Here is a 23,167-nt window from a genome sequence, read left to right as displayed (position 1 = left end):
GCTCACGGTCTTGGTTGAACACATTTACAAATTACAACTAATTATTTCAAGTAGCATTTTGTCCACAAGCTCTGTCCAATCTGGGCGCTTTCAATCAAACCCTTCATCAAAGAAGATCTATCTTAAGACGCCAAATGCTTCTATGCAGAGTGTTCATTTGGCAAGGGTGGAAAAATTCTAAATCGTGTTTTGATTATATGTTGTCATTTAGCTGACCCTGCTGGGTTTCAGAGTACAAATGCACTGACAGAAGAAGATGAGAGCCATAACACCACTCAGCGGTTGTAAAGGATGCATAATTATTAGTATAGGATATAAATAAATTCGCAGTCGTTTGCAAGTTACAAGTTTCGGCGTCCTCTACAGCCACCAATTGTAGTTATCCATGTGGAAGTATGGCTACAAGCATAAGTCAATCGAAATGAGTTTTTAAAGTCAACGTTTACTTAAGAAATGTCAAAGTTAACAAATTCTAACTCGGGCGCTTTTCCGGTCAATTTCACCAGTTAGTTCAATTTGAAATGTTATGGGTGATGGTGGGTCTTGTTTTGTTTATGGGTACGTTTAGTCTGCCTGCCTGGCTGGTAGACTCGAGACTCATTCCCCATTCTCTGCAGTTGCAGCCGAGAATCCGGATCCAACAGCAACTGACCATGAACAAAATTACAAGGAGGTTGAGCAGAAAGAACGTGCATTTTTCCATTAAACAAATTACAAGTGACAAGGAGTGATGATTTAACAGAATATAATACACTAGCAGGTTAACAAAATGCGAATCTCTGAGTCTGTACAGTGGTATTCCAATTTCTGTTGGCTAAGAAGTGTTATTCTCCAACTTCTTTGGCTCCTGTACATTTGGACCAACCCGGTAAGAGATTCTAGCGTAATAGCGTTGGCCCCTTTGACGGCCCTCCTTGACACATTTCTTTTCGATCCTCTCCCATGTGCCATTGGAGGCTGTCCTGTGCGTAGTGCATACCTTAAAATCTCCAGGCACTGAAATTGATTTCGTCTGTAAATGACGCCGAAACTTAAGAAACCTCCTTGCCTTGCGCGTCCAGCAAACAAGGAATATCCGGGAAAAAGTCTTCTGAAACAGACGTTATGTTCAAGCGAATCCAAATGGTAATTAGGCCTCTCCGCTTTTATGCATCTCCAGTCCTCCGGCTTTGAACTGTCCTCTTTTTTTACTATTACTCCCTCCGTCCCACTTTGATAGTCCTGTATTCCTTTTTCATCTGTCCCAAATTGTAGTCCGCTTTCCAATTGAAAAATGTAGTTGTATTTTAATTTTTCTAAAATACCCTTATTCAATGTAAGTAGTTGTTACTATAAACCTATCCGATTTAATGAGAGCTGATTCTTTTTTTACCATCAATTCAAGTTCCCATAAAGTTGTACCATATTTAATGTGAGGGTATTTTAGGAAAATAGCAATCTAAATTTACTTTTTCAACAAAGTTAACTACTTTTTTTAAAATTGTGTGAAAAAAGAAACAGGACTATCAAAGTGGGACGGAGGGAGTATGTTTTTCCTTTGGTAAGCGAATCGCCGCCTAGCCAAAAAACTCCCAAGGTACTGATATAAAAATGTAAGGCGTGGTCCAAAAAACTTGGGTAATTGCTCTGCTCCTTTGTGTGGGCTGTCATGGGTTGTGTTTTGGGTTCCTGTTTCTTGGTGTCCTGCCCTCCCGTTTAATAGGCAGTGTTATTGGACCATTGAATGTTACCTAATCTTTGGCAGAAAGTCAGTATGGCAATTAAATCAGGTAAAAACTGATAGACGCCGAGGGATGGCTTTATGCAGTGCTTTTTTATCGCAGTGAGTGAGATGAAAGGAATTGTAAGTGGACCAAGGCCTTTTGTTTAAAAAATTTCACCTAAAAGATAACTTTGAGGCCTCCTTTTCCATTTTCTCACCTTAAATAAAAATATAGTAGCAGCGGCGCTTAATGCAAGCAATTGCGATGTTTTTTTATCATCTCAAGGCATTAGTCGTCCCAAGTCCTAACTGTGTTTTGAGACTTGGACCAGACTATCAGACTAACCGGTTCAATCGATTGAATTGGAAACTAGACAAGTATTCAGTCCGACTTGTTCTAAAAAATCGTCAAACAAAAACTCGATCAAACCCAATTTTTGATTGGGTTTAGTCGAAAATCGAAAGAACTGCTTAGAATCAGATTTTTTTCATCTTTTTCTTTTTTACCTTTTTTATTTTCCTTTTTTGATTGTTTTTTTTTAATTACTCTCAAATTTCTTCACATATCTTACCATAAATCTCTCTCAAACAATTCTAACAAAAGATGCAAGTTCAAAAAGGGATCTCAAATGGCTGTTGGTTTAAAAAAGACAGAATTGAGAGACCTAGTTGGTGCCTGGTGGACCGCAGGGCCATTCTTATATACGGGCCATCATAAATAGAGGGTCAACCGTCAGTACCTTCCAGCTAATGGTCTCGCTGAGATCTCCTTTCTGACGTGTTATCTCTCCATTGGATCAATTACGTGGATGGATTGTACCACAAGTCCAACCCCAAGAATTGAGATGGGGAATTTAAAATGCCTATTAACATGCATTATGGGTTCAAATTCCGTACTCTTCAACTGGAAAATATTTTAAAATTATGTAATAATAGCTTATAAATTAATCTTTTATCAAATATATTATGACAATTGAATGCACGGTAGTTAATTTGAAATTCAAATTTTATGTACGCATCATATATCTAACGATGACAGAACATATAATGTTAGCGTATATAAAAAATAAAGGGAAAATGATCTGTTTCATCCCTCACATTTCGCAAAAATATTCTTTTCGTCCCTCACTTTTAAAATGAAGCAAATTCGTGCCCGACATTTAAAAATTAAAACTATTACATCCCTGAATCTAATTTTCAATCTAAATCAAATCATCTAATAACCTAGTAATAAATTTCGAAAATAGAATTGATAGATCATTCGGTCAACTTCATCGTATTCACATGACATTTATTAAACCAAAAAAATAAAAATTATAACATAAAAGGCCATTCTTTGTCTTGGAATAGTAGAGTTTTTTTTTTTTTGATAAATCTTTTCATGCACCATTAGTATATCCGCTTGCGAATCTATATGTGTATCATAAATATAGAATTTGGTGCTTAAATTTAAATTAAAATGATATGGCGGTACATAAAACTGTCAGTTTATACAATGATAATGTAGAAAAAATTAATCTTTCTTTTTTATATTATAATTTTTTCTTTTTTCTTTTTAGGTTCATTAAATTTTACATGAATATCAAGTTGAGTTACCCAAGTGATCTACCAATTACACCCCAAAATTTGTAATCAAGTTGATTGGTGGTTTGATTCAGATTAAAATTTGGGTTCAGGGATGTAATAATTTTAGTTTTTAAATGTCAATGACGAAATTGCTTCATTTTAAAAGTGAGGGACGAAAAGAATATTTTTGTGAAATGTGAAGGATGAAACCGATCATTTTCCCAAAAATAAATTCATAATTTATTATTCTAATGTAGATGATGGGTCATTCTCTTTAACCTCTTCTTGATAATGTCGTAGCTGTTTCTATCTCCAGTTGATGTAGGATTGTATTGAGTGCTGACGAGGAAAGGAACAACGATCTCACTTTTGGAGCAAACTAATGGTGCTTATTTCTTTTTCTTGTTTTCTTAATCGTATTTTACCTTTGACTCTTCTCACAATCAAGGTTCTAGCAAGGCGTGGTATGTAGTCTAATGTAACTAGGGATGACAACGGGGCGGGGTTAGGGCGGGGGACCCCTCCTCCATCCCCCGCCCCCGCTACCTACAAACTCCCCCTGCCCCTGCTCTATCCCCCGTCCCCCGCGGGACTAATAAAAATTTGTTATATAATTTTATTATGGTTAAATTTTAGCAAATAATAAAATACTAAAATATCAACACATCATTAAATTATTATTCATTGTAATTTTACAATTGAAACTTATAAAAACAATCAAATAAAAATTATTTGAATACAATCCAACATGATGAAATAAATATAACTAAAGTAGTCAAGTTTTCACTTTTGGCGCAAATACAATCACTAATTCATTATTGTGCTTGTACTTTTTTTAAGAAAAAAATGTTATTGTATTAAGGGCAATAAGGGATTTAGTATAAATGTATTAGTAAATTTAGTATAACCAATTAATAATTTGTAAAAAAATTATTAATGTATTAAGGGCAATAAGGGTTAAGTTTAGGTTTTGGTTGATATTTGGTAAAAAAAAAAACAGAAAATTGTAGCAGTGGAGTGGTAAAAACTTGATTGCCTCTTTGAGTGTCCCTGTTCCCCTCCCCGTCTCCCACATCGGTTAGTTTAGTGAGTGTGAGTCAGTACTTAAGCTCTGTGGTAGACCATCTAAAGTTACCGGCTTTTGGTGGTTTACCGTGGGTTAAGTTTAGGTTCTGGTTGATATTTGGTAAAAAAAAAAAAAAAAATTAATAATTTGTATTAGTACACATATATAATTATTAGTATAATTAATAATATCAATTATATTATATATACTAATAGACATTATATAATACATATAACTAATAATATTATTATCATAAGTTTGTAACTAATTAAATTATATATTATATATACAATTATATACATATATATTTTATATATTTATTTTTTTAAAGCGGGTGGCGGGGCGGGGGTACACTCCCCCGCCCCGTTTCTAAGCGGGGGGAAAAAAATTCCCCCCGCCCCAACCCCCTCCCCATTACTCCCCGCGGGTCGCGGGCACCCATTGCCATCCCTAAATGTAACTGCACAAAAGAAATTGTTTCTTGAAATTGAAACATCTAAAGATATTTCCAGGCGAAAGTCAATATTATGGGTGGTACTGGCTATATTTTATTAGCCTATGTAGAATCTTCAATCAATTGACCAAGTACGATTTTTTTTTTTTTTCAATTGAAGACCTTGAATCCAATCTATGACCAAATATGAACACTTCTTCAAAACGATTGGGCTGACATTGGAATTTGATAAATGAAAAAGCCCAAATAAGATGAGCCAGTAGTTCAATGCCATTAATTCTTTACCGGACGACGTCCCAAAATATAACAAGAAGGAAGGAAGGCCAAAAAATTTTCTAAAACATCCCAACAGGTAGGAAAAGGAAAGTGATGTAGCACCAGTACGGCGTGCCACGTGTATAGTTGAAACATTTTTTTTTTTTTGGAAATTTTTTTTAAAAATATTATAGCACTTATTTTTTTTATATGTATAACGTATGTGGGGGACATTTTTTTTTTCTGACATTTTCTTACGAAAGTAAGAATTTTTCTTACGTATGTGGGGGACATGAGATGGCACTAATTAAGAAATTAGTATGCCACCGGAGCTAGAATGAAAAATTGCCATTTCGTTGTACCGTGTCTCATCGTTGACGTACGTGGAAGTTTTCTGTATGGTACGAATTTCCCAAATTGCCCTTAGATGTCCATCGAGGCATCCAGTTCTCTGCAAGTCACTTTCTCTGTCTTCAGTATTGCATCTTATGGGGGTATATTCTCAAACTCCGCTTTCTCCGTCTCTTTAAAACCTCCATACTTAATACTCCTCACCCCTGTTGCGTGATATTAAAAACCATTTAACAAGAGAGATAGAGAGGGATTAGAAGAGTTGCTAGATTGGGTTCTTCCTTTTACTACTTTTTCGTTGATTCCAAGGTGATGTATTTACTCATTTTGATTCTCATTCTTTTTTGGGTTTTCTTCTACTATAGCTTCTCCTTATTTTTTCCCCATTTTTTCTTCTGGGATTGAAAGTGATGTAATTTTGTTGAGCATTAATTATCTGGGGTGCTGCTCTTTCAACTGGTCTATTGGTGATTTTAGGTGGGTGGGTCGTTTCTTCTTTCTGTATATAACAAATTTTTTTCTTTAAACACCCATTATTTCTCTGTGATTAGTTGTAACTGCGCTGCTTGATTTTGATCCAATTTGGTATGATTTTTTAGCGTTTTTCTTTCTTTTAGGTTGATCTTTACTAGTCTGAGTTAGGACATTGGATGATTAAAAATTTGATTTTTATTTTGTAAACCTTCACGTTGGAGAGTGGACTGCTCCATGTTTCTTCAAAAAGTAGTCTTTTTATGACAAAGTGTGTCGAATTGGTTAAGCGTTGAAGTAATTGACTGTGATTTTCATGTGTTATTAACTAAATTTGACGTTTCAGTTGCATTTTTTCCCTCGGATAAATCACAAGATCCAATGTGCGGAGTCTTGTGGAACTTTGATTCTTATAGGTTCATCGCTTCATTTTCTGAGTGCGATGTTCTTTGGCTTCTCAATTGTGTCCCAATTATGCTGGTTAGAAGTTACAAATTTGCGTTGTTTTCCAAATTCTTATGGGTGTTTACTTTGGTGGCCTGCTTCCATGGACTATTTTTGTTTGCGTTTGTTCTTTTTTTTTCTTCCTCTTAAACATGTATGTTAGACTTGCTTAGCTGGGATTGTACTTACTCTACTTATCCGTCTCCCAGGGGGCCACATGAAAATAAGAAAAAGAAAAAGAAGATACTTCTTTCATAAGTTCATTTTATATTTCAATTTATTATGTTTTGCTTGGTGTGAGAGTGTTACTTACAATATTATGGGCTCATTCTTCTACATGAAAGCTTTTTGATAAGAGTTCTGAAATCTACATATTTTAGTTTATTTGTCCAATTGATATGTATTGGGGCATAAGTTACTTGCTGATTATTATATAATATTAGGATCAAATAAAAATCTTATTAGATGAGAATAGCTTAATAGCTCAACCTTGACCAGTCATGCAGCATCTCATCATTTTTATTGATGCAGTAGAGAAGGAACCAATGGAGATATAAGAAGCAATAGATGGGCAATTACCACACTTCTTAGATGTTAAAGCATCACCGTAATGGAGAAATCGTGGACTTGAACCCATTTATGTGGTTGGGAATTTAAAAGGGCAAGAAATTAGGCAAATGACAAAACAACTTTAGGGACAGGAGGTGGAAGGTGAAGAATAGGAGGCATGAAGTCGTTTCACTCAGCAACATCTGTGGCATTTATTGTAGAAATTGGGAATTAAGAAAAGAAGGCAAAAGAAGCTTGACCAGTAGATAGAGCTAAGTTAGTGGGATGTAGCTTTTTGAATCCTCAGCGATAGTTTTGGGATGGCTAGGGCTTTTACTGAAAATTACATTCATTCCATCCTGTTATGAAGTATTGCATTTTTGTTGTGAAAATAAATATGTATAGCCAAATGTGATATACATATCTTTTATCTATTTGTTTTAGTTACACACTTGCATTCTAGAAATGATCAAACAATTATGTAAAAGGTCTTCTTCTGATAAAAAATGGAATGCAGTGTTCTTGCACTTTTTTTGATGATTATGTTTGCCTTTTATGTGTCATTGGCTCTTTAGGTGGCTGCTTCAGTTTTATTGCTTTTGAGATGGTAAAATGAAGATGTCGAAGTTGCAGGATGATCAATTAGGAAATTGGTGCTTGACTTGATGCTTTGCTATGAGGACCCCTGCAGGGTGTGACAGATAATTCTTGCTGAAGTTTACATCATTTTGTGATAAGGGCTTTTTTTGTGGAAATTTGAAGTTTACTGTTCTGGCGTAGCAGATTTGATACATACTGATGCACGAAGTGGTACCACATTTTTGTCAGAAGAAGAATATGCAAACTCCTGTTCGAAAAAGGTTACCTAGTGGATTGTCTAAAGATCTGTGGCTTGTGGCGAGGGAGGGATCTTTATCTGATGTAGATTTGGCATTGGCATGGCTTAAGAAGAGTGGTGGAAATGTCAATGCAAGGAATTCGTTTGGCCTCACACCTCTTCATATTGCAACCTGGAGAAACCACGTTCCTATTGTCAGAAGGCTACTTGCAGCTGGTGCAGACCCTAATGCTAGGGTGTGTTTATCTATTGATCCTTTAGATCTTCCAGAATTTGTAATGTTATGCATGATCACTTGTTGCTTATTAAAATGTTAGTCGGCAAATCAAAAGGTAAGTTGACAAGGCACTGGGCTATGTCTCTGTCTTAGTGCTTGTGAAGATCAGTTGCAAAAGAAGGAATCCAAATTGGGAATAAATTTTTCAATAGGGACCACATGCTGTGAAGATAATTTTTTTTTGGGTTCAGTTTTCTATCTGGTTATCCTTGAAGTAAATGTCTGGATGACAAGGAATTTGTTATGAAGAAAACCAGGTGAATTTTCAAAAATTAGTAAATTTCTTGTATGTTGCTGCCTTTTTCCTTAGTGGGAGGGGGAAGACGTTTGATATGTTTTTTGACTAATGATCGATATCCTACATGATTATTTTTTGTCTGATATGCTATACCTGTTATATTTTAAGAGAAATTATTAGTTTTACAAATCTGTTGCTTGTAGCTTGTATTGTAGGTTGGAATTTAATTTTGATGCCTGTTTAGTATTACAAATGACATGGCTGCTACATTTCTCTTCATGCATGTTGTTCTAAATGCCTCGTCTTGCTATTGAGTTATGCAATTAGAATGAGTTATATTACTATCTATCTTCATGCCAGTTTAAAATAAATGGCTATGAGAATAAAGGGGAAATATTTGGATGCAATGCCACGTGAACTCAGAGTATTTGCATGACTCCATGTTGAGTTATCACTTGACTTGAAAGTCTAAGCTGTTAAAGAGCAAACTAATTTGTTTACTATCATTACCTAACTGTAGCTTTTACTTCTCAGGATAGTGAATCAGGATGGAGTAGCCTTCATAGAGCTATGCATTTCGGTCACCTCACAGTTGCTAGTGTGCTTCTTCAGTCTGGTGCTTCTATCACATTGGAGGACTCTAAATCCCGAACGCCTATAGATCTTGTATCCGGACCTGTGCTTCAGGTTGTTGGGGATGGAGACGATTTAGGTAGGCAATGTTTTGGAACATATTACATAGAAGGTCTCATGCTGATGAATGTTAAGCAATAGGAAATGATATTTACGCTGATATGGTTTGTTTGTTGTGTATGTTATAGTTGCTACAGAGGTCTTTAGCTGGGGGAGTGGTGTGAATTATCAGCTGGGGACTGGAAATGCACATATTCAGAAGCTACCATGCAAAGTTGACACACTCTATGGTTCTTATGTTAAATTGGTTTCTGCTGCAAAATTCCATAGTGTAGCAGTTACTGATCGAGGTGAAGTCTATAGCTGGGGATTCGGGAGAGGTGGCCGTCTTGGGCATCCTGAATTTGATATACACAGGTAAATAACTAGAATAGCTTCAACCCGTGCCCCCCCCTTTTTCCCCTTGCAGGTTCAAGAATCCGGTATTGATACTTGATTTATTATAGTTTTCACTCTTTTGAACTAATTCCATATAATTTCAGGTCTTTCTAATTCTTAAAGTACTTCTATTTAGTTTTAGCACCTTTTAGATTTTATAGTCTGCCTTTTTCACTTTGAATGTTGTATTATTGTTCTTTGTTGCCCATCTGTCTCTGTTCACCGATGGATTTGTGGGGTTATTTGATGCATGCTGATGTGTTTGTTGACCAATGTTTTACTGTGAAAGCTGGTTGTACCTTCTTTTCTTTTTGCTGTTTTCAATCATAATATAATTTGTTTGAAGATAATCGTCTACCTATTAAGTTATTTGAGAAACAGTTAAGATAGCACTTACTATCAGATTTCTTGATTTTTTTTTCTCGTGCTTTTGTTCAAGATTTCTGAAATTCTGCACATAATTTACATGATTTTTTTTTTGCACAGTGGTCAAGCTGCAGTTATTACTCCTCGGCAAGTGAGCTCCGGTTTAGGGGCACGCCAAGTTAAAACAATTTCTGCAGCTAAGCATCACACTGTTGCTGCTACACAGGCTGGGGAGGTTTTTACTTGGGGTTCCAATAGAGGTGAAATTATTGATATTTCTTATGAATTTGAGATACAGTCTATTTCATTGCTGTGTTTTATCTCTAAAATAAAGATCTATTATGTTGATTTTGTTCATAATATTATTGTGCATCCCCTATTGATGTTTTTCTTTTTCCTCAATTTCTTTTTGTTCCCCTAGTAGATTTCATTACTTAAAGGATGGATTATGACAAATGTTTTTAATAGTGTGTGCGCTTTAAAGTTTTGAAATTGCTAGATTGACACAAGAAGAATTTGGGTCTTGACACTTTTAACCTTTCTTTAATACTTTGCAGAGGGTCAACTTGGCTATACATCTGTTGATACTCAACCTACACCCAGGAGAGTTAGTTCTTTAAAGGCAAGAATAGTTGCTGTTGCCGCAGCAAACAAGCACACTGCTGTTATTTCCGATTCTGGTGAGGTGTTCACTTGGGGCTGCAATAAAGAGGGACAGCTTGGTTATGGCACCTCTAACTCTGCTTCAAACTACACTCCAAGATTAGTTGAATACTTGAAGGGCAAGGTTTTCAATGCAGTTGCTGCTGCCAAGTATCACACAATTGTTTTGGGAAGTGATGGTGAGGTATGTTTATATTATCTGCCCTTCCTCTTGTTGTAGTTGCCACTTTTTTTTTAACACTGCCTGATTGAAAAGTTAAGCAATTGTCATGGCTTTACACGAGTAGATTTCTTTTTTTTTGCCCCCCTAACATGTCCTGGCACGTGTGTGATGCTTAACTTTGACATGCAAGGAATAATTAATTATGATTGGCTGGTAAATGATAATTATTTGCCACCTAATGAAAGATCTTATATTCTGTGGGACAAATCTAATGTATTTATTTGCTTAATCTAAATTTAAGACAAGTAAACTTGATACTGTGCTGGATTTCCTGAGGTTCACAGAATCTTTACAACTTCCATCTCCATTTTTTGATTTGCTTGTGACCTATCAGAAACAAATCTATCTCTTCATCAGGAATGTAATGTCTGAAGTTGTTCAATATTCTGAGAATTGTTCAATATTCAATATTCTGGGTTGTTTAGCTGATGACTAGGACACGGCAAAGTTTGTACTAGGTAGTCCCGAAATCTAATTGTCATAGACTTGATTCAAATGATCAGACACCTGGACATTTATGGTAACTTCCCTTTAACTTGCAGATGTTCATATAGTATTTACAGAATAAGATGTTAAAGTGATGATATTAATGATCTCAAGTTTCTGTTATATGTTAGTCATTTTGCAGCTCCATATTCTTTGGCAGGTATTCACTTGGGGTTACCGACTTGTTACCCCAAGACGTGTTGTTATTGCTAGAAATACGAGGAAACTTGGGAACACTCTTCTGAAGTTTCACAGGAAGGAGCGCCTTCATGTTGGTGCCATAGCTGCTGGGGTGACGCATAGCATGGCTCTAACTGATGATGGGGCCCTTTTTTATTGGGTTTCATCAGATCCTAGTCTCCGTTGCCAGCAGGTTTTACTTAATTGAGCTAATTATTGCTTCCTCCTTCTCTGTGACCTTTTGTTTTGAAGAATGTTGAATATTCATCTTTGTTGTATAGTTATATTCGCTATGTGGGAGAAGCATTGTTAGCATCTCAGCTGGGAAGTACTGGACTGCTGCTGCTACTGACACTGGTGATGTTTATATGTGGGATGGAAAGAACAGAAAAGATGAACCACCTATTGCAACTAGGTTACATGGTGTGAAAAAGGCAACTTCAATTTCAGTAGGAGAGACACATCTACTGATTATTAGTTCTCTCTATCATCCTACATATTCTCCTAAAATTGTCAAGGGTTCTCAGAAGGTCAAGCAAAAGGTCAAGATTGAAACAGATGAATTCGATGAAGGTTTTATTTTTAATGATCTAGAGTCTGACGATGTCTCATCCATTGACCCAAAGGAAGGCATCGTGAAGACCGTGCCAAGCTTAAAAACTTTGTGCGAAAAGGTCGCAATAGAGTACTTGTTGGAGCCACGAAGTGCCCTTCAGCTGCTAGAAATTGCAGATTCACTTGGAGCAGATGACCTAAGGAAGCATTCTGAGGTATAACTGATGACTTTTCTGATTTAACTTAATAGGTATACCAGGTTTCTGTCTTTCGTGGTTGTTTGAAATGTGAATGAGGCATCAACTTGCTCTTTTCTGTCAATTTCAAGGTTGTGAGCAATGAAATTTTACTTGAAAAAGGGTGTTTAACTTACTGGCCACCTTAAGCTGGGTTACCCCATATGGGAGACAACTTGCACTTTTTTTGGTTTTGCAGTATGCAGTTGCATACCATGCTATGAAAGATGGTATTGATCCAAGTGATTTTTTAGCCTCAACCATTTTGTTAAACTTATTAAGGGGCTTAAGCATTCTTGGCTTGTAACCTAAGTGGGTAACTCAGAAGGGAGAGATCACTTGATATACATTGTCAGTCCCTTGAACACCTAAACAGTTATTCTGATTTTGTTTCCACAAATTGCCATGGATGGCTCCTATTTTGTAAAAACCATTCTTCACCAGTCTAATAGTAACCAAAAGAGTAGCTGAAATTTTTTGTTCTGTGAGTATAATGGCATTGTCACACGATGTGTTTCTTTGTTTGGGGGTAATTGGAGTTTCTTTTTCTTATTTTTTTTCTTCTTTCAAGTTAATATGTTCCTGTTCAGGGTGATATCTTTTATCTGACCACAGCTGGCTGAATGCCTTTAAAGGAATGTGCTATTTTTTCATGTTCCCTCATTGATCTAGTGTGTTGCCATTGGACCTGTTTGATTGATTAGCACCTGAGTAAATTTCGAGAGAGTGATTTTCTGTAATTATCCTTTCACTTTAAACTCATCAAACTTGTATTCGCGATGTTTTGTACTTGTCTAGGACCAGAATTGCTACTTCTATTTAATAGATGAAATCTTGTAAAAATGAAACTATTTTCCTGCAGGAGATTGCTATTCGCAACCTTGATTACATTCTTGCTGTCTCAACGCATACTTTTACCAACACTTCATTGGACATATTGCTCAGCCTTGAAAAATTGCTGGATTTGAAGTCAACTGAATCATGGTGTTATCGTCGGCTTCCAACCCCGACAGCTACCTTCCCTGCCATCATCTATAGTGAAGAAGAAGATAGTGACAATGAATTTCTTAGGAAACGTGACACCTGTATACAGAGACCATCCTCCATAGCAGAGAGAGCTGTAAGATTAGATGGCTTTTTGCAGTGTAATGATGATGCCAAGGAAGCAGTTTCCAAACAGGTTCGAGCTTTGAAAAAGAAGTTACAGCAGATTGAGATGCTTGAAGAGAAGCTGTTGAAAGGTCATTCCCTGGATGACCAGCAAATGAAGAAACTCCAGACCAGGACAGCTTTGCAGAGCTCGCTTGATGAACTTGGGGCGCCTTTGGAGAGTCTTCAGGCAAAAGCATCTTCTTCTGTTTCTGTTGATGGTAAAGGCTGTAAAAAAGCAGTGTCCAAAAAGCAAAGAAGAAAGAGCAAAAACAGGGCAGGAAAAGTTGAAGAGGCATCTGGTAATTGTGAAAAGATTGATCACTTGGTTTCCATAAAGACTTGTGTGGAAGTTGAATCATCTCATAGTAAGCACAAGGTAAAACCTTGTAGTCTCTGCTGTAGTTAGATCTTTGATATGTAAGAAAGTGTGTTTTAATTTTATTTAGTGAAAATAGAAGAGAAGCATGTTTTAGCTAGGGATGTTCGCAGGAAGCTATTTATATTAGTTGCTCAGTGATTAAATTATTTTCTTCAGAATTTACCACTTTGCTTGGTCAAAATTTTCTGAGTATCTCTGACTCTATTATGATAAGTCCCCATTAGGTTATAGGCATTTTGTGAAGCTTGAACATGAACCATGTTACTTCTTATTGCCAAAGTTGACATGCAGTCTCTGATTTTGTAGCTTTGTCATTTCATTATTTGATCTCATATGTTAAGGGTTCTGAAAATCCAGTTTATAGCTGGAGTATAGTGTTTGATGATTGTTACTCATTGTATTTGGTGCTTTTAGGATGAAAGTGGAGATCTTGAGGGAGTTGCAGATAAACAATTTCCTGAAGATTCTACTAGCATTACGAAAAATTTGGCAGAAGTTGAAAGAAATAATCGTTCATTGCATTCTGTGTCAAAGAAGAAGAACAGAAAAGGCGGGCTTTCTATGTTCTTGAGTGGTGGTCTTGATGATGCTCCAAAATGTACTGCACCTCCTCCATCAGTGCTCAAATGTGAGGGTCCTGCTTGGGGTGGTGCTAAGATTTCTAAGGGTTCCTCCTCTCTGCGTGAGATACAGGATGAGCAGAGTAAAATAAAGGCAATAAAGCCCGCAAAGTCCAACGATCTTGTGGAAGATATTACTGATGGAAGCAGTGGCGCCAAGATTCGGTTAGGTTCATTTCTGCCCTCCAATCCGATACCTGTTGTTGCAACACAGACGACTCAAGCTTCTGATGGAGAAAGAAACACACCACCTTGGGCTGCATCAGGGACTCCACCTTCTCTTTCTCGTCCGTCTCTCAGGGACATCCAACTGCAACAGGTATGGGGTTTCTGAACACACGCTTTCTCTTATCTTGATGTGCCTTAATGAGTTACTGTGTGTCCATTATTAGCCCCTTCTTGAGCAGCCTACCTGACCAACAATATTGCAAATAACTTCTTTTGTTTATTTAGTTGGTTAATTTGTTTTTCTCAACCCAGGGAAAACATCAGCAATCTCTTTCCAGTCCAAAAACGAGAACCACTGGCTTCTCAGTGGCAGGTGGTCAAGGTTCACCATCAGACTCCGGTGGTCTGAACAGGTGGTTCAAGCAGGAGGTCGAGACACCTTCATCTATTCGCTCGATTCAGATAGAGGAAAAGGCAATGAAAGACCTTAAGCGCTTCTACAGCAGCGTGAAGATCATGAGGAACCCATCATGAGAAGACCATCATGTCTTTTCTGACTGTAAATTCCTTTTATCTTTTCTTAGTCAGGATTTCAATGTAAATTAACTGTACAGATCATTTTATTCTCCACCTAGGGCATTGTAACAGTGTAGCTAGTTGGCCAATGGTTTTTTATCTTCATTTTTATTGTTTTCTCAAGCTATAAATGTCGGTTCGCCTTTGATGGGTCAGTCCTCACTCCCATTTGGTTCGTCTGCTGCTGTTGGAAACCTGAGTATAATCCGGAGCAGGCTCAAAACAGCAATCACAAGGTGCTTCGTTATGGACGGTGGTCTTTTTGTATTTTCTTCACCACCTGACTTGAATAAGGAAGCAGTTTTTGTCATAGGGATTGCAGCAAATTACCCCATCCCTGGCATACATCTTCCAGGACTAGTCAATAATCATCACTTGGATGTTTCATTTCTGCCAAAGTAGATTTAGCGTTTTCCAATCTCTATGTTGTCTCCTGTTAAAACCTTTCGTTTTCTCCTATTTCACTTTCTAAATTTCTAAGCAAGTTTCCAGTTCTTGAAGAGAGGAGAGAAGGGGGAGGAGGATCGGTCGATTGGGCAAATTTTTGGTATACATACATACCTATCTGTAGCAACGTTAAAAATCTACCTCACTTTCGTTGTGGGGGCTAAGAAGTTCATTTCCTCTACACTCTCTCTCTCTCTCTTGAACTCAACCGGGTGACTCCCAACCAAACATGCAGCTGTAAAATGGGTTAAGATATGCACGTGATTGCCATTTATCTCATTCATCACCAAACATAAAGCATCAGTCATCCTCAAAAGCGAGAATGATGCCAATTTAACGCAATCTAGCAATCGATTTTTCGTTTAGGACCCAATCTTGAAAACAGGAGAAGATATTTTTTTTTTTTTTTTTTTTTTTTTTTAAAGTATCTACTAGTTGCAGGAGAAAAAATCAAGCAGGACTTGAAATTTTAGCCCCAGGCGGGGAACGAGATCCATGTGCAAGGTAATCAAACAAAATCACATGAAGAAAAAGGATTTTTTTTTTCTTTTGAAAATGGAAGATCTTGAATTTAGAATCTTTCATTTTATCACCCAACACAATCCTTCCTCGAAGAAAAATGATATTTGACGGAGTAATTCGACCTAACAGTTCTTTATCCTATTTACGATCTTGATGTTGTTGAGCTGAGGAAGAATTCATTAACTACAGACTTCGCAAATGTTATGATGACTTTTGTGCATGACGGTGCCATATCAGATATTGGATGTAGCAATCTTACGTCAAAATTCCAATAATTTTTCCTGCTTAGTTCAAATAATTACTGAATTTTGTCGTCTATAGGTTTGAGCAATTTGGTGAAATTGCAAGCTGTAGGGTGCAAAATTATTGCGTTCAAAGCAATCACATATTCTTCCAAGTTCCAATTCTTGGACTCGTAAAACAGACGTATGAATTCGGCCACAGGACGCAAGTACAGAAACAGTAAGCCCTTTCCTTTCTCCTTTCAGCTTTTGCATTGAGCCTGATTGTTGTGTCGTGTCGTGTCGTGGGGCTTACGTACAAGATTTGCACAGGGAGCGAAAAGAAAGAAACGATTAGAAATGGAGCGAACCAACTACTAACTACTCTACTCCCCTAGAGTAGTTGGTCACCAAAGAAATTTTAAAATCTTTTTTCTAGTGTAGAGTTCTCTTGAACTCTTTAGATTCTCTTTTCATAGTAGTTGCAGTATAAAATTTATATAAATAACAAAGATTAGTCTGGTTGCTCCTTGAGGTTGGTTCGAATGATTTCGAGGTAGTCTAATTAGATTTCGAGGTCGTGTTCGAATCCCTTCTCTATCACTTGTGTATTCTTGGGAGTATGGTGCGCATACACAGAAAAATTAGTCTGATAAAATTGAAATACTCCCTTTATTAAAAAAAAAAAAACAAAAGATTAGAAATGGCGTGATGTGGTGGGATCAAAAATTCAACATCGTAGGGAGTTTGGAAAGGACGAAAAGTAAAAGGTTGGTTGGTCTCAACTTTGATGCCAATAGTCGTTCGGGGTAAAATGTTGGCGCTGCGCTGCCATCTCAATTATTTGAAGCTTAATTGATCTGATCTTCTGACGCGTAGCTGACAGACACTCTTTAGCTTCTCATTCACTAACAACTCCTATATAGAAGTTGACCTTTGACAAGAAAAAAAAAAAATCACTAACAACTCCTTTTCTTCGCATGATGAGAAGGAGAGCTCACTCATACACGTAACAGCCCAAAATTTCCATCCCTAACTAACAACGCACCAGTCAACCTTGTAAGTACTAACTATTGTGTTAAAACCTCGAACTCTTTTGTCTTATTTTCATTTCCTCTGACTCTATTGATGAAGGCAGGAGTTTGTTTGGACAAGCCAAATTTGGTTTGCAAAATTTGTTTTCACAAATTCCAATCACCTTTTTATCTTACCAATCACCTTTTTATCTCACATACATCACATCACAAAAAGTGCTACAGTAAATATCTCAAATAAATCATCCAAATAAACTCTTATCCAATTAGTAGCAGCAGCAGCAGTATGAGTATCTTCTTTTCTTTTGCCTTTTCTAATTGATGAATATTGATCCATGTTCGTAACAAGAAAATCAAGACATTAGGTCTAACGTCCTGTTTGGCAAATGAATTTTTTTTGTGTAATTTACTTAGAATTTGTAGGAAAATTTTTTGAGTTGTGTAAAAATTTTTCTTTTTAACAAAAAAAAATCTTGCCTTTTTTCCAGTTCTTTCTCTTTCTCTCTTTTTTTCTGTCTTTTCCTCTCCTTCTCCCCCATCTCACTATTCTTCTTCTCCAGTGTCGGCGACTAGCGCTGTCAACCTTCTCTATTTTTTTTTCTTTTTTCTCTCTCCCTCTCATCTCCTCCTCCCTCTCTTCCTTCCCTCTCCCTCTCGTCCTTCCTCCACCTCTCTCCACTCTTCTCACCACCTCCTCCCCCTACCGCCCTTCCCCTCTCTCATACACGATCTAGTCATTGCGATGAGGTACCAGGGAGAGTGAGGAAAGGGGGAGAGCGGAGGGGAGGAGAGAGAAAAGAAAAAATGGCGGCTTGTGGCCGGCGACTTTGGTAGTGGTGGGTTGAGGTGGGGGGAGGAAAAAGAAGAATATAAAGAAGGGATTTGTGTGTCTTTTGGGTATTGTAAGGCGTATATTTTTAAATTTTCAAGAATTTTTTGAGATTATTTGAGTTAAAGTTGTTAAAAAAACTTGTAAGAGAAAAAATTGGCAAAAAATTTGAGTGCCAAACAGGGCCCAAATTAGGATAAAAATAATGGTCTGTCTAACGGGTGCCCTATAGCACTTGTTAAGCTATATTTGAGATTTATATTTTTTGAAATATAAGATTAATTAGAGAAAGTAAATAAATATAAATGAGAGTAAGCAATATTAAATAGGAAAAGTATGTAGATATAGAGTACATTTTATATACACTATCACAGTTGAATGGATGATGCATAAACAAATTTTGAATTTAAAATTCAAATATTGCACATGTCATATACCTAATGGTAATAATGTACATATACTGTATATAAGATTAATCCATAAATATAAGAGTGGATAATAATTATTAGTATGTATATATATATATATATATATATGATAGATTAGGTGAATGTTAGGTGTATTAACAAATGCTCTAAGGGCACCCGTTAGAAAAACCCTAAAATAATTACTATGCTTTTCTAACAATGCATTCTATGTTTGTACCCACCAAGTTTATCACGATATCTTTAGAATGTCATCCATTTAACATCAATCTAGATTTAACTTTTGGGAATAATGCGCTACGGTGTATCAAAATTAACCGTGATTTTAACCAGATATATTTCACAACCAAATTAATTATGGGTGCTTTCCATCATCGTGCCATTACTATATAAATGGTCACTAACCCTCCAATTGACCAGTCATAACAGGGAGGAAGAGTTACATTGATGAGAAGCAGAATTTACTGATTAGACTGGACTTTAAAGTGAAGGATTGCTTTGAAGCTCACAGCTATGGTTTTTGAGGATAATTCGTAAAAATTGATCAAGAAAATCTTGTACTCCACAAAGACAAAGTTCAGAATAACAGTGGGTAAATTACTGATATTTACCCTGTCAGAACTAAAACACAGGATGGATGTTCAATCAAATTCCTTTTGCTTGTCATAATCCATTCGTTCCAGATTTCTTGAGTAGGAGATAACTGATAAGAATCAGGATCGTAATGTCCTCATTTCCATATTAACAACTATTTTTTGTTGTAACGCCCTGCTGAAAGAAATCAAGCAAACCCGTTACTTCCTGTCTCTCTCACTCTTTCTCTCTCTCTTTCTTATTTTTATGTTTTCTTTCCATCTTCTATGCATGGTTGCCCAATCACAGCAGGCTCCATCCTTTTCATTCACATATCAATACAGAGTACACGCAAATATCACGCAAATATACAAAACACAAAACTGTGGTGTTGATAGGAATGGAGCTTTTATAATATGGGCGGTGACGCTTTTAGATGATGACGGATATGATGGACTGTTCATCTGGAGTTCTTGTCACAACTTTAAAGGCTTGTGAGCCCTGATCCTTGTGTCAATCCTCCTCCCTCCTCACTATGGCCACAGTGTTTTCTCTCTCTTTTGTCTCTTTTTTAAATAGCGACAGGGGAAGGCCCATGTCCTCTCCTATGACCCATCTACTCCTCGTTATTTTCAGTGCTAAGCTTACACTCTTACTGCTCTGAACTTTTACTACCACTACTCTATATTACTACTGAACAGAGAGAGGAGAGAAAAGCTAGCCTGTAAAATTGAAAAGAAACGGAAGTCCTCCTCATGTCGTGGCGCAGTCATCAGGCTCTCTTCATTCTCTTCACTCTTTCTTTGATGAAGAAAAACAAAGGGCTCAGAACTCAGAAGAATAAGACAAGACCATCCCTCCAAAATCAACCAGCTTTTTATTATTTTACTCCTAATATGACCTGTCTATCATGTGATTGTCCACATGTGCATGCACATATTTATGTAGCAGTATTTCCTTCCCTTATTTTATATAAGCAAGTCTCCTCCAAGTCTCCAACCACTATTTGATGTCGTTAGGTGGGCTAGGCAGTAGGAATTATATACACTAGAATCACAAGATTGAGAGCTTGCGAGTGCTTTTATTTTGCAGCCTTGTGGCTAGGTAGCTAGGCATTCATTGTTGAATCATGAAGAGAGAGAAGCGAGAGAAAGCCGAGAGAATCAGATTAATTTCTTGAAGGAGGAAAAGGGAAAGAGGGCGTCTGGAATGAAGTTTGATCCAAGATCCTTTAATTTGATGACTTACTACTACTACACTTATTCTTATTAAGGATCTCCTTTCTTTTCTTTGATCCCAACTCAGGTTAGAGTTTGTGATAAAAGGCTCAACGATCTGTAGTGATCTCGGACCAGGCTTCATTCCTCACGCCCAACTTTTCCAAGTTTCCATCAGCCCCACACCCCTCAGGTCAGGAACAACCCTCTTATACTGCTGGTACATCACTGCAGGTATATCATCTTCTACCCTCTGATTCACAAAGTGAACGAAGAACAAAGTAACCAATTGGTCATTTCCTTTCATATCACAAAAAACTCACACTAGTTAGTTGTTACAAGATCAGTGCTCAAAATTTTCAGCAAAAAAATGGTCTAACCAGGAACCAAAAATCCACTTTCACGGACTCTTTGATGATAAAAGTAGTTCTGTACGTATATGCTTGTTATTTTGTCTAGTATGTCTTTGTTTTATTGCCTCTTGTTTTTGGATAATTGAATACGTAATTAGTGGCTTCAGTTCATTCACTGAGAAGTAGGGTTTTGTTTGCTTTGTTTTCCTTCTGTTGGTTGTCGCATCTCCACGAGCCCCCCCCCCCCCCCCTCTCCTTTCCCCACACCCAAAAGAATGGTGCAATGATCGGAAAAAAAAAAGTCACCACATAAAAGTTACAGTGTAAACCAGATCGACTAGTAATAAACGCTGCTCACGTAAGAGAAGTGAATAGCTTTTGAAAGCATAATTTATATTCTTGATAGTGAAGCATCATAACAGACAAAACCAGCCTTGTTAGCAATGCTAAGCATCTTTGTTTCTGTGTCTCAGGTTTTCTCCTTTACTTTCTTGTTTTTTCTTTCTTTTGCAGATTTTGGGATGAGATGCTATGCAAATGACAACACGAAGAATTAGGCTAGTACCCTAATTTTGCAAGGACAGATTTGTTCTTCTTATGTGTCAATGACTGTAATATTTGATGGCGAGTTTGCAGATTTATGCAGGTATTTAGTCAGTAGTCGGGCATCGTTTTTAACCTATACCAGTGCGCAGCTATGAATCATCACTGTTAACTATGTATGTTGCCTTCGTATTTTGCTAATCTCCAGTTTGTTAATAACTATATAGGAATTTTGCATCTTTATGAGGAACTATATCATGAGATTAATATAAAACTTGAGATATCAACTATTCCTTGGGTCATTGACTGATGCTCATTCTTGAACTTATGATTTGTATTTCATCCAAAATGCCTGTTGGCTCTTCTTGGGGCATTTCATTTGTTGGTGTTCCGCCCCTCTTGGGCAAATACTAAAAGATATATATATGGGACTCTTTTGTATTATTGCTTTATTGGTTAGACATTATTGGCTTTCATTTTAGACGGTTGTTGGCTTAAACTAGTGGTGTTTATATCTGGAGGGTTACATCTTTGAATGGTGCCAGATTTACATACCAGGTGAATGAAATATAGCAATTTTGTTACTTAAAATATAAAAGTGACAACTATCAATGCGTGTGTCTGGATCAATTACATTATTAATGTGGGAAGTACGTAACGGAGGGGAGAATAGAATACATAGCTCTATGCCTTTCTTTTTAAAGAGCTGAAAAAAATAACAAACTTGGAATGCTAGAGATTCTAATTGAATCCTTTACCTTTACGCAAACGAAGTTTAGATTCTGAGATGAAAGTCTTGTCAACTCACATCCTTTCTATCCCGAATTGTTAGACTAGGACTCGAACTCTAAACCTAACCGTCGCAAGAGTTCTAAGAGTCCTGCCCTGACCGAATTGTTGTTCCTTGTGATGTCTGGATTAGAACATAAACATTTTGGAGTAAGCACCGCAATGAAATTATTGACTGTACTTCATCCATGATTTGCTGTCAATGAGAGCACTGTTGCAGATGTTCTGAATCCGAGTTTTGTTTCTCTCAACCTTTTGCTGTTAGGAAGCAGCTCACCTGTAAACTTAGCATGTTTGGACTCTCCGCGTGAAGACATGTTTTAATCACTTTTACACTTGACATACATCAAATCGTTACAATAATTTTTCTCAAAAAAACTCCAGAAAATAGCAACCCAAACGTTAAAATTCCCCAAAATAAATGTGCATCTGGATGAAAAACTTGAGCATTAGGAATTTTTTGCCCAAAGTAAAAGTGAATTTGGATGAAAAACTTATAAGCATTGGGATTTTCCAGTTGGGGTCAAGTGCCAAATGCCTTGCTTTCTGCAGTCCGTACATTAATAACTCCAGTACAGCCTATACAAGCTGTTCAGCTCGTGTCCACGCCCAATTACTTCCGTACTGCATTTTACAACAAACGAGAAACAAGGCATATCTGTACAACCACGTCCATCTGGACCCAGCCCAGAACTTTACTGCAGTTCTTGCATGCTTTTTAGGTTGGGTACAACCTCGTCCATGCGGACCCAGCCCAGAACTTTACTGCAGTTTTGGGGTGCTGCCTAGTTTAATTGAAATGGGCTTGCCCTATACGCTCAGATTTCCTTAGCCCGTTTAGGAAAATAAGCCCATCCTAAATTAAAGAAAATAATTACTGATGCATACAGCATGTTGTAGTAGTGCCTGATAATTCCCCTGATTCTTATAATCTATTGTCAATCCTTTTTTAAGGAAATGGCGTCTCAAAGATAACGAAATGTCTACTGAGCTTTGACGAGGGATTCATACACTCTTTTAGCATCACTCGACACCCAAAACAAACCCAAGAAAAAAAAAAAAAAAAAAAGGAAGAGAGAGGGGTAACCTTTAGATTTCTGGTTCCTCAAGTTTCTTCTATGTACTTGTGATTATTGTAAAAAAAAAAAAAAAAAAAACTTGTACTTGTATTTATGTATTGAATATTTTCTATCTATGATGCAATCTTGTTGTGATTAATTGCCAAATTGTGAGCTATGAGGAATGCGGAGGTAATCTGAGCCACTCAACAAAGTTCTCTAAATCTTTATAGCAGAATTAGACTGTTCGACCCTAATATTCCCACCGGA

General features: G+C 36.9%; 1 protein-coding gene and 1 long non-coding RNA gene across 7 annotated transcripts; both read left to right on the top strand.

The window, feature by feature from the left end:
• The first annotated feature begins 5,430 nt into the window (after window positions 1-5,430).
• Window positions 5,431-15,304, top strand: LOC140004498 (uncharacterized). 5 transcript variants are annotated; one of them, XM_072054743.1, is made up of 12 exons: window positions 5,431-5,703; window positions 7,434-7,550; window positions 7,687-7,932; window positions 8,746-8,923; window positions 9,033-9,261; window positions 9,769-9,908; window positions 10,206-10,495; window positions 11,181-11,393; window positions 11,482-11,970; window positions 12,854-13,519; window positions 13,937-14,461; window positions 14,623-15,304. In XM_072054743.1, the coding sequence occupies exons 2-12, from the start codon at window positions 7,524-7,526 to the stop codon at window positions 14,842-14,844; spliced, it is 3,225 nt and encodes a 1,074-aa protein (XP_071910844.1). In that variant the 5' UTR covers window positions 5,431-5,703; window positions 7,434-7,523; the 3' UTR covers window positions 14,845-15,304. The 5 variants fall into 5 exon arrangements, with proteins under 5 accessions (XP_071910844.1, XP_071910843.1, XP_071910846.1 ...); XM_072054742.1 differs by having other exon boundaries at window positions 7,642-7,932; XM_072054745.1 differs by having other exon boundaries at window positions 5,517-5,537.
• A 3,849-nt stretch (window positions 15,305-19,153) lies between these two features.
• LOC140009403 (uncharacterized) lies at window positions 19,154-21,494 on the top strand. Of its 2 annotated transcripts, none has more exons than XR_011816811.1 (2): window positions 19,154-20,388; window positions 21,021-21,494. It is a non-coding gene; the product is annotated as an uncharacterized lncRNA (long non-coding RNA). The 2 variants fall into 2 exon arrangements; XR_011816810.1 differs by having other exon boundaries at window positions 19,154-20,865.
• Window positions 21,495-23,167: the final 1,673 nt, after the last annotated feature.

This window comes from Coffea arabica, chromosome 6e (genome assembly GCF_036785885.1).
Source record: "Coffea arabica cultivar ET-39 chromosome 6e, Coffea Arabica ET-39 HiFi, whole genome shotgun sequence".
Classification (NCBI taxonomy): domain Eukaryota; kingdom Viridiplantae; phylum Streptophyta; class Magnoliopsida; order Gentianales; family Rubiaceae; genus Coffea; species Coffea arabica.
The sequence above is the reverse complement of the archived record's forward strand: the minus strand, read 5'-3'. Positions and strand labels throughout refer to the sequence as shown.